The sequence below is a fragment of the Salvia splendens genome, chromosome 11 (assembly GCF_004379255.2).
Source record: "Salvia splendens isolate huo1 chromosome 11, SspV2, whole genome shotgun sequence".
Classification (NCBI taxonomy): Eukaryota; Viridiplantae; Streptophyta; class Magnoliopsida; order Lamiales; family Lamiaceae; genus Salvia; species Salvia splendens.
Genome location: NC_056042.1, coordinates 24,012,251 through 24,024,314, shown reverse-complemented (window position 1 = coordinate 24,024,314; position 12,064 = coordinate 24,012,251). Strand labels below are relative to the sequence as shown.

Genomic DNA, 12,064 nt, shown 5'->3' with positions numbered 1-12,064 from the left:
AAAATTCTTGAGAAGTTTAATATGCTTTGTGTGAAACATGATTTTGTTCCTCTGGTTGCACATTTCATGCTGAGAAAGGATCTTTGTCCTAAAATTGAGTCTGAAATCAAAGCTATGAGGAAGGTTATTCTAATGCTATTAGTTCTGTGATGAATCTTATGGTTAGTACTAGGTCTGATATTGCCTATGTTGTTTCTTGATTGAGTAGATACATGTCAAACCCAGGCCATGTGCATTGGGAAGGTCTTAAGTGGTTGCTTACATATTTAAAGAATACTTCTAAGTATGGTCTTTGTTTCTCTTAGTGTGAACCTGGTGTTGAGATTCGTGGTTCTGTGGATTCTAATTAAACTAATGACAAGAATAAGAGGAAGTACACCACTTCCTATATGTTTACTGTTTGCAGATCTTGCATTAGTTGGAAATCCCAACTCCAACACATTGTAGCTCTTTCTACAACCGAATCAGAATACATAGCTATTACAGAGGCTATAAAGGAGACCACTGTTGGAACATATATACTAAAAAACATTTTTTGAGTTTATTATGAATTTGATAAATTGCTTGTATATTGTAAACTCTTCTCATTTAATGAGAATAATAAATGTTTTCTTCATGATGTGTATTTTACTTTAATGAGTATTGACCGTCTTTAATTATATATTTAATTATATAATTAACGCTGGAAAGTAAAATCAGTCTAAGTTTTCTACATTGAAGGCTGGGTCGTGGAACAGGTCATCACAGTAGGTAACCCAGCCAGAACCATGTAAAAGTAAAACCTTTTCACAACCTAGATAGACTTTGGCTACCTATCGCGAAAGGTTGCAGTGTCCATCCGAAAGTCGTCTTTACCTTGAGAATGACTAGTGACACTGGTGTGGTATAGCATTGAAATGATCTAAAATATGGACACGTCTTTATTGCTATCTACTGTAAGACGATCTCTTGGAGATTTAATATTTCTCTATCTTTGTAATAATATAGGGCACACGTTATTTAATCATATGCTGCTTTGACTTATCAGTATGTGCGGGTTTTTCGTAACCAATATTCCTGATATATTGGGCAGTAGTAATTGATAAGTAGTATGGTGTCAGTTTTATTATTACATTGAATCGTGTGCATGCACGGTATGACTATATCCCTAAGAGGTATTCGAGAAAAGTTCTATTGTTCGGAAACCCGGCCGGTTTGTATTTTATCCTAGAATAATAGAAAAGGCAAAGTATATTTTAATATACTTCTCGTACTAGACAAACTCTTGGAAATAAAAGATTTTGATTAATTTAAAGTCCATACCATACTACAAATTAATAAAAGGATATGGAAAGTCTTAGACACGGGAAATAATATATTAAATAGGTTAACCCGGATTGCTTGTAATCACGGATTGGATGGGTGGTCAGTATTTCTTCAATAGTGGCACAAGAAATATTCCATTGGCCTTATATTGAATTATGGGTTATAATTTAATTAGTAAAGAAGGTCCAATAGGGGAGGCCCAATCCAAGCCCCATAGATCCCTAACCAAGCTGATAAGGCATATTTCATGCATTGGTTTAGAGGATAAAATGTAGGCTACTTGATCAGTTTTACGCGGAAAGCGAGTGTTAATTGTGCAGGAATGACGCTTGACCAAGGCAACAAGGCCAAACTGCTCATGTTGGCGCAGAAGGCGAAAAAGGCCCAAAACAGTGTGGGTTGATCAAGTTGATGGTCAAGCAGTTAGCTGGGGACCACTGCAAAACAGAAAGAGGGCACGTATAGCCGATGAGCTAGAAAGCGATCCTCAATCAGTTATCCAAGGACCACGGCGAAACAGAAAAGGGCACACGTATCGACAGATAAGACGCGGAATTCCAGCAAGGACGAAGATTCACTGCCAAAGTTGTTATCACAGCTGGAGGTTGTTATGAAGAGCCTATAAATAGAGGACGCATTGTCATAGCTCCAGAAGATCTTTTTATCTCTCTTTTTCCTTTCTTTATCAGTAGTTTTAGTTTTGTTTCCATCAGAAGAGTTAGAATGGTTAGCTAGAGAGTGAGAAGGAGCGCGAGAGAGAAATCCAGATCCATTCGTCGGCCGTTTCAGTTTCCGACCGAGGATCTCTCGGATCTATCACTACCTTTCATTTCAGTTCTAATTACTTAGTTAAATTTCGTGTTTGTTAAGTAGTTGAAAGTAATCGTTCTTGTATTGTATTCCGCATTTTCCAAGATCTGTTCAGAATTCTGTTTTTAAATCAAAGTTATTTGTTTTCGGAAATCTTGTTGACTGTTATAGCTTAGTTTTGGTCTTAAATTCCCAGATCCATAAGTTTGAACTTGCATAATGTTGAATGGTAAAGTATTTCGTAGAATCGTAGCATGCTTAGGTAGTTAAGTCATTTATTTCAGTTTGTCACTTACCTGATCAGTTTACTTTTTCCAGCACGATATGTCCCTTGATCAAGTAGATAGTCTACATTCTACCTAGTTTAATCCAGTAATTTAAAACTCCTAACTTAAAGCGTGATCGCAGCCAAAACCCTGTTCACTAAACACACACTCAACGCACCAGCTTCTCTGTGGGATCGACCCCGTACTTGTCGCTTACTGTTTAAAGTAGGATGCATGTTAGGGAGTTATAAATAATTTTTGAAAGAGAGAGAAGCGCCTTGATCGAGTCGCAACGACATTTGCAAACTGATCCACCCGATCGATTATCTTTCCATATAACTTGATCGGTCTCGTCTCTTCTGCCTCTTTCCACTAGCCCATCACAAAATCTATAAATAGGGGTGAAGGAGGCTTGACAACTAGACACAACACATGAAGTGAAACCCTAGCCTCCACACCTTGGATTTTCGGCCCTATCTCTCTAATAGGGGAATTCAAAAATTCCTCTTTGTGTGTACTTGGTGTTCTTGTCTTCTCCTTGGAGATCCTTATTATTTCTAAGAGATTCCTCCCACAAGGAATTTAGATCTAGAGCTGGGTCATAGGTTATAAGATCCTTGGTCTTGCAATTACAATCAAGCTTCAAGATCTACAGTGGAGAAGTAGCAAGCCACTTCGATTCTTTGGAGAATCATAATTGTAAGTATTCAACATCATAATTTAATTATAAATTATGGGATTAATTGCGCAATAATATGTCTCTACATGTTCAAGCATGAAATTGAATCGATCCACATAATCTCCTAAATAGATTCTTTTGTGGATTTATTTAATTTGCAATTTCCGTTGCGATATCCCCAACAACCACATGGTTAAAGGGAGTTCTCTCTGAACTCAAATTTCTTAAGTGTGTTCCTGCATTTATTCTGATAGTCAGTCGGCCATTCAACTGTGTAAAAACCATGTTTTCCATGATAGAACTAAGCATATAGATGTTAGGTTCCATTTCATTAGAGACGTTGTGGAAAAAGGTGAAGTTCTTTTACAAAAAGTGCATATTGATCATAATCCTACTGACATGGAAACTAAATGTCTCTCCATGGAAAAATTGCTTTCTTGCAGCAAAAGGTTGCATTTTGATTTTGGTTGAGCATGTGCATGTCCCGGGGTTAAAAGACCTTATAGACTAATTGGGCTCAGCCATTTAGAGTGTTAAGGAAAAATAAAGGCCTACTTAACTAAGTGGTGCAAGCCATTTGTGTTTTGAGACAACTTGGTATTCTTTATCTAATGAACTTTGTGTTCTTTAGTGATTAGGAATGCCTTGTAGGCTATGATGAAGCAGCAGTGGACTAAGGTTCTCCACATGTTCTCCTGATGTGGTCCAAAGGTGGAGAATGTTGAATATTGGACCACATCTTGGATTTGGTCTAATATTTAATAATGCTTGATGTTGAAATTATTCAAGCCCAATGTGAATTAATCATAGGCCCAATGCTTTGAGGCCCATTTGGTGATTCACTTACCTGGATGAAGGGTTGTGTTTGTTTGCTGGCTTATGTTACTCCGCATTCTCTCATTCTTCAGTCTATTCTCTCTCTTGGTGATATGCTCTGCCTTCTCTCTTTGTGAAATAGCTAATCATGTTAAAGATTTACCCTAACTAATTTGCCCTTCTCCACGGTAATTCCCTAATCTTAGTGATCTTTCCTTGATTTTATTTTATTTACTTTCCAACACGCTTTAACTATTTATTTCAATTTTTTTCAAAACGAGTGCAAAAAAGAAGTGACTCAACTTAGTTGGGACGGATGGATGGAGTATTATTTATTTTCATAAGTTGCTAGGATTTGATTTGATTAGTTTGATTAAATTTGATTTATTTGTCGAATTATAAAACATCTTTTTGTATAGAGTATTTGATTATATTAATTAAAAATGAATAAATAAAAATATTTTTAGCATTCTCTTATTTTTAGTTTCTCTAATAGAGAAACCGACGTCTCTCATCCTCTCAATGCTCTATCTTTAAAATAAATTCTGATTATCCACAAAATATGTTTTCCTCCCCAAACCCATTCAGAAGAATTTCATGGAGGGAAGCTGATACGAGCATATCCCGAGAAATATTCCTCATATCCTATTATTTAGTTTAACATTGATGTAACATATCTTTTCTGTATTTACTTAGATAATGTAGATAAGACTCTTATCAAATTTATTCTCTCATTTACTTTACTATTTCTTCACTTTAACTATTTATTACCATTTTTCCAAAACGAGTGCAGAAAATGAAATGACTCAACTACCGCAGAACAGAGGGAGTATTAGATATATATTTTCTTGTTTGACAAGTTAGGACTCATATTATAAATAGGAATGATTGTTATCATTTTGATCATTAAAGAAATACAATTATATTTTATCTTTTTTCTTTCCCATCTTTTTATTTTTCTTCAATTTACTTTTCCGCCTTTGTTCATCGGTTGCTCGATGGAGACTCTCCGCGAACGGACCATCAATATCTGGCGAATTCTCGCCAATTATCATTGATACGGGTCTCTCCGTATCAGAAGCATTCCAACGTAGTCTGAAGGAAACCTGAAGAGAAAAAGTCTAAGGCACATATCAGTTCATGTTTAAATATTTTCAATAGTTTGGGTGGGCTCGAAGACGAATTGCTTCCACAAACGTTGTGTACATGCCATTGAGCACAACACCTACCCCTCCATCGAAGACCCGCAATCAACCACGGTGTGACTAATGACAAAAAAAAGATTGGACCGGAGACCTTCACGTACAAAGGAACTAGTAGGAGCATTCGAAGCCCTAAAAGATTAAGCTTGAAATGCGAAGGACAAATATGACATATGTCGCAGTATCGAGATGACCAACGAAAAAAAAATTCTCTATCGCGTGTTGGGTTTGTGATATTGTTAGCCGAAGAAATGAGATTACAAACATAAAATAAAAATCGGGTCACTAAAGTTATCGCAGGTTTAAGCTAAACTCAAACACGCAAATGAAATCAAGGGATAAGGATGGATATGGATTGTTTTCCATGCTTTTCCACTCAATCAAACGAGCCCTTATGTTTAGTAAATGACTATATTTATGTTGTAATTGCAAATTATTTAATTAAATTTTAGAGTGCTAATATTTTAATTCAAATCAATTTTTTTTATATAAAATTAAATAAGTAATACTACCTCCATCCTCGAAAAATAGAAACTTTTAAATGGCACGGACTTTTAATGTACAATTAGTAAAATAAGAGAGATGAAGAGAAAAATGAGTGGAAATAGTGTTGTGCTTCGTGGGGTCCACTTCCTAAAATATAAAGTTTAAAAATAAAGGACAAACCAAAATAAAAATATTTTATGTTTTTAAGAGCAGGAGGTTTTCAAATTTAAAATATGAAGAAGTAAATCAATCACATTAATTGAAAGAAAATAAAAGGTTACGAATTAAAGGTGAAAAAAGAAAAAAAAAATGGTAGAAGATAAATTGATGGAAACCCTAGCTAGAAGTGTGCATCGAAATTCGCCAGATTTGGGATAGAAAATGTGGTTGGGTATATAGCCATAGGTGAAGTCACAGTTGTAGCTATTGCTATTCAATTGCTCGCATCTATTTTAGCTGACTTCTTCAATTTTCTCCGACTAAGTTGAGTATTTAGCTCACACTTGAGATTATCTTGCAAAATTGGAAGTAAGGAAAAAACATCTTAATATTCCACCATAAATAGGAAGGCAAATGAAGACATTTGTTTTGCCACAAATACCAATATGCACATTTACAATCAGCAGACCTCCAAAGAAACATTTTCTGACAACAGGAGAAGATAACACAGAAATAACTATAGATTAAATGAGTAATATGTTCTGGTAGCAGTACATCAACTCAGTTCATAATCACTTTTAACGTAATGACGGCCGGCCAATTCTGATTACAGGATTAGCAGAATGAAATAAGATGTGTAACAAGAGCAGAATACAAGGCACAGGGAATAAACTTACTTTCCATGGAGGCCTAAAGATAGGCCAGCAAGAACCAAATATGTACCAAATGCCATGAAAGGAATGTACAAGTCCGGAGCATTTATATCATCAATAGGGGGCTTGTATGAGAGCCTGCCACCAACTGGCTCAGAGATTCTCGTCCAGTGGCCCTAAATAAGATAAAAATAAGTGAAAGTGCTACTACTATATAAATAATAACATCGTAAGGAAGATCAAAATATTACCCTGTGCAGAAATGGGAAAAGAACGACCTTCAATTTGTTCTTCACGTATTGATCATTCACTTGGAAATAGTATTGTGGGTCGGAAAAGTACCTACTGATCTGTTTCAGAGCAATCAGAATACAAGATGAGAGGTTACCATAAAAGATTCCTAAATTAAATCAAAACTAGAATAGTAGAATGGCGTTGCTTTCTACTATAAGCATAAACATCGGGCGTATTCAAAGCATGAAAAAACTCATCTAAAGCAAACAAAAAACAGAGCCACCTTAGGTTTATATTCCATCGCTCACATTGCTTTGCACGTATTCAGAGCTAGATCCCAGAATCTTCTCTCCATAAGCACCCAGTCCACCTTTAATAAATCCTGAACTTGCACCATAAAACGAATTCCCAAAAGGGTTTGGTGCCGCATTCGGCGGCTGACGCATCCCAGGCTGTGGTCCCACATTATCATACATATTTTCACGAATCAATCAAAATCTACAAGAACAATAAACATTTATTAAAGTTATCTGAGGCAAATCCATAAACAAAGAAGAAAAACAAATTAAACATCAATGCAGCAACGAGTATTTAACGAAGCAAGCTCCAAGGAAGTTTGATATCTTAGCATAATTCAATTTGAATACAGCGCTCGTTGATATCTAAACAAGATTGTTTCTCTTGTCCAGATAATCAACATATATCAACAACGCGAACTTGTGTGAGCTAAAATGCTAGTTTAATCGACTATAATGAGAAGTTAAGAAGAAACGATTAGAGTCAACACAACTAAAGCACTAAGCCTTCGTAGTCTCCTAGTTACGCTAACCAGCTCAAAATTTCACAAGCAAAGCTCCGTTAAAATCCAGATCAAATTCAATCTAACCCAAAAGAGTGATTTGCGCCCTTCAAATCAACACTCACAAATACATCAAATTTCACATTCACGCGCATCGAATGGTAAAAACAATCGAAAAACACACAGCTCTGTCACAAATTGAGCAAAAATTAAAGCAATAACTAAACGGAAACCGCACATCACAGCGAATCCTGCATCCGACCCCGGAGCAATTCGGATCAGGTTAAAGCACCGACCTTTCAAGAGAAAGGTCTCTTCAGCAGAAATTGAAAGTGCAGAGAGTGAACGAAGCTTACCGGTAAAGGCAGAGCAAGGATTCGTGGCCGGTAGAGTTGAGAAATGGAAACGAAACGACGGAGTTTTAAGGAGTTTAAGCGGAAAATGGCAATGGGCTGATGCATCTCGTGTTTCAGGTTTACGTAATGGGCATATCTTGGGTCATACAAGAGTGAATGAATTTTTTGGGTTTTCTTATTTGTTTTTTCCCTTGTCAATCCATAAGATTTCAAGTCCAACCACAATTTTGAAAAAAAAAACAATACTCCCTTCATTGTAATTAAATTGATGCATTTGTTTTAGCAAAGAGATTAAAAAATTATGTTAAATGAGTTAAATAAAGATATAATAAAGGAGGAGAGAGTAAAAAAAAGAGAGAAAAGAGAGAGTAAAGTAGGAGAAGGAATTTAGTTATAGTGTTTAGAAGGTTTGTTTTAAGAAAAAAAAAAACGACTAAATTTTAGGTCATCTTAATAACGAATAAGACTCAATTTAGTTGGGACGGTGGGAGTTGTTTTTTGCAGCCTTGAAACTTGGATGAGAGGGTGTGGATTTTCCGTTCTTGTCAAGACAAGTAATGGAAATTTTCAATTATATGAGTACAATATTAGAATGTTGGCGATGGCAGAGAACTCACATAGAAGGTGACTATCTAGTTGATGGATTGCTTGTTTTTTTTCTCTTATTTCATGTTTATTGTTTGCATTTATCTTGGGTGGCTCTTGGCTAGTGTTCCTAGTTGCATGTTTTCTCCTGGTTAGTTTTTCATTTTTTTTCCTTCTTAAACTTTTGATGTTCTTTTTCTTGCGTATGATCGACATACAACTAAATATAGGAAGGTAATCAAATGCAAACTCTAAACATTGTACAAACTACAAACTATGATTTGGACCATTGAAATGCGTAAATTAGTGCGTGCATAGGTATATCTCAATCAAACAAACCTAGAGGATTCTCTAAGAGCATCCACAATAGCGGCGAGCGCACCGGCTCGCCGATTTTGGCGCTCAACGGTCCGCTCGCCGAAATATTGCAACCGGCGAGCACCAAATAGGCGAGAATTTCGGCGAGCGCACGCCGATTCATGGAAGCTCGCCGATGCGCTTGCCGATCGGCTCGGCGCTATTGCAGCCTCCCAATCGGCGAGCGACCGGCGAGCGGATATTTTTTTTGAAACACTATATATACGCTATTTGCACATCATTTTCATTCGCACCACTTGTTTTAACGAGTACTCTCTCTATCGTAATATCTGTACAAGATCAACAACGTGAAATGGAGAACAACAACGAAGGTACTCCAATGACGAGCGGGTCTCAAACTCCCCTGGTACCCGTGGGAGGTGGATGGGGTCCAATGCCCGGGTACTAAAACATGTACCCGTGGCAGCAGATGATGTCCGGGATGGCAGCCGGGGGGAGTATGCCGGGGGGTTACCGGCGATGCCGGGGGGGAGGGGGGTATCGGCGATGCAGGGGACGCTGAGGGGGTACCGGCGACACAGGGGACGCCGGGGGGGAACGTCTATCGCCCCAGTTTTGATTTTTTGACTGTTTCTTCTCACACATCGACCCCAACGGAGGCGCAGTTCACGCAATATGAGACTTTCTCTTTAGAGGAGTTGGGATTTGATCTTCTCGGTGTTCTGGAAACTCCCGTTCAAATGGGGGGAGTAGGGCGGGGTCGGGGCCCCCCAAAGAAGAAGGGCAAGGGGAAGGGCAAGAGGGTCGGCGAGTCATCGCAGCCGGGTGAGGATGACTGCTTGGGTGAACATCGCGCTATCCAAGGCGTGGGTGAGTGTTAGCGATGATCCCCTCACTTCGAACAATTAGAGGATCGTCAACATGTGGGTCAAAATAGCAGCAGCCTACTAGGTATTTTGCCCGGAGGGGAGGCCGCGCAACGGGGAGGAGTGTCGGAAGGCGTGGGACCGAATCAGAGCTGGGGTCTCCCAATTTTCGGGCTTGTAAGCCAACGCCCTCCGCATGCAGAGCAGTGGCCAAACGGAGGATGACTGCAGGAGGATAGCGGAGAAAGCCTTCCCCCAGCCCGGGTTGTATAAGGAGTTCACCTACTGGAACTGCTATGAGGTGCTGAACGACTCCGAGAAGTTCCGGGCAGGTGTCGACGCTGGCTGGCCGAAGAAGCAACGACTGAACTATACCGGTGATTACAGCGGCAGCAGCGGCGGTTCCCACGACCTCCCCGAGGGTGCTCAGGAGCTCCCGTCCCGTTCGCTCGCTGAACTCGCCATGTTGGTCAAAGGCGGGCGCAACGGGAGGCGAGGGGGGTGCCGGGGGGTCCCAGGAGGTCCAGTCGGCATCCCCCCTTGGCCAGTCGACAGAGGATCTTAAATTCTTCGCACGTCAACAAACGCGTGCTCAGATGGTCAAGATCTTAGCCGATTGGAAGACGACAGAGGACCCCGAGGAGAAGAGTTTTCTTCACGCATTGCTCGTGAGCATGCGTAACGATTTGAACGCCACCGTGGCACGGAGGGGTACCGGCGGCGACGGCGGCGACGGAGACGAGGAGTGAGGCGGAGGTCGGGATTTTTTTAAAAATAATATAATTTTTTTAAAATTAATGTAATTTTTTTAATGTACTTTTTTTAAATTTAAATAATATTATTGAATTTTCCCGTATCTGTATCGTAAATTTAATTTCGTATTTTGTGTGATTGTCAATTATTTGTTTTATATAATTTTGAGTGATGTGGCTAGGCTATTGCTAGGCTATTGCTGGGCTATTTGCTTGTTCTAATGATGTGGCATGATGATTTTTAGTGCTGATGATGTGGCAGGAGGAGTTTGTGGCTGGGCTATGGCTGGGCTATTCTTATTGTGGATGCCCTAAACCACAGGATCTAGCAAACCATAAATCTATCAGAAATGGTCGTTGGGTGCACTTTTTATCGCTTCAAAACCTTAACCCATCATTCTATTGGCTAGTATATGGAAGTAAGGACCGATCCCACAGAGACGGAGGTGTTAGCAAGTATTTAGAGAACTTGGGAAGGGTCGGTTGTTGCGACGCAACTCATGAGTTGAGATTTTTTAAAACTATTTGACTTGAGAGAGTTAAAAGCACTTTACTAACTACTAGACCTAGGAAACGAGAAAGACACGTACGCATGTATGACTCATGAGACGTAAAATTAACTAAGAACTGTTTAAGCGAACTACCAGGTCAAGTAAAATATTTTCCAAAACAGTCAGACAAATACGTAAGAAAAAAAACAATAGGAACAATTTCCCGATTTAGCTACTACGGTAGAAAAAGCTGCAAAATCAAACAAACAACAGATCTGACTCTAACTACCAACGATCTTCATCTTCTTCAGCAATATGACATGAACACCAACAAAACAAAGCATCAAGCACAGAGAAACAGAGCAAACCCATATCGGACTTCAAACAACACGATTACTTAGAAAAACTACTGGATCTACAATTACCAGGTCGAGCAAATCGAAATCAACAGTAAACAGCCATAACCATGCAGATTGAAACCACTACGTGTCAGATCCACACTCCAAACCACGATTCACAACGGATCAACCCGATCCCATCTCAACCATGTTCAGATCCATATCTACTCAACTCCGATTCAACCGATTCAACAACAAAACAACTCTGATTCAACCGATCTCAAGTTCAACTCAACAACCAATTGCGAAAAGCATCCAAATCAGTAAGAACCAACATTAAGCCTAAAAAATCAGATAAAACAGAAACCATAAACTTCCATAGCAACTGGAATAAGATCTGAACAGAAATATCAGTCGTCGAGCTTCAAACGAAGAAGTTCACGGCGAGACAAAACAACGGAAATGTAAAACAATTATATCTTCGCCCCCTTGGGGACGGTGTTACACCACAGAAACAAAGCTAATCCGCCACAAATGCCTAGTACTACTCCATTGATCCGAAGTGCGCAAGATGTGTGAAGTGATGTAAGTAAAACTAAGTGAAAACTAAAAGGACTCTTCCCAGAACTTGAGATGATGCCCCCTTTTATAGCTGAGGAATGGATTTCTAGGGCTCTCCTTGATGATTTGTCATTCTTGCCCTCCGAAAAGATCCTTTAGAAAATGTTCCCCGTCTCACTTTTGCTTTCTACCAGCGTCAGCGTCATTTTCCCAGGTCAGGTACATTTTTGGCGCTTTTTACTCCACTATTCCTCACTTTCATCTGCCCGGTTTGACTTGTATACATTTCCTGGATCCGGTAGATTTTTAAGCACCTGAACTTACAAACACATGTTAGTTCACTAAAAACACAGAATTTAACCCCATAACCAATGCATGAAATGAGTCT

At 39.1% G+C, this 12,064-nt stretch overlaps 1 protein-coding gene across 2 annotated transcripts; it reads right to left on the bottom strand.

The window, feature by feature from the left end:
- Positions 1-6,226: 6,226 nt before the first annotated feature.
- Positions 6,227-7,914, bottom strand: LOC121754126 (protein YIF1A-like). 2 transcript variants are annotated; one of them, XM_042149472.1, is made up of 4 exons: positions 7,766-7,914; positions 6,894-7,108; positions 6,628-6,726; positions 6,227-6,552 (listed from the first exon to the last, which is right to left on the bottom strand). In XM_042149472.1, the coding sequence occupies exons 2-4, from the start codon at positions 6,909-6,911 to the stop codon at positions 6,397-6,399; spliced, it is 273 nt and encodes a 90-aa protein (XP_042005406.1). In that variant the 5' UTR covers positions 6,912-7,108; positions 7,766-7,914; the 3' UTR covers positions 6,227-6,396. The 2 variants fall into 2 exon arrangements, with proteins under 2 accessions (XP_042005406.1, XP_042005407.1); XM_042149473.1 differs by having other exon boundaries at positions 6,919-7,108.
- Positions 7,915-12,064: the final 4,150 nt, after the last annotated feature.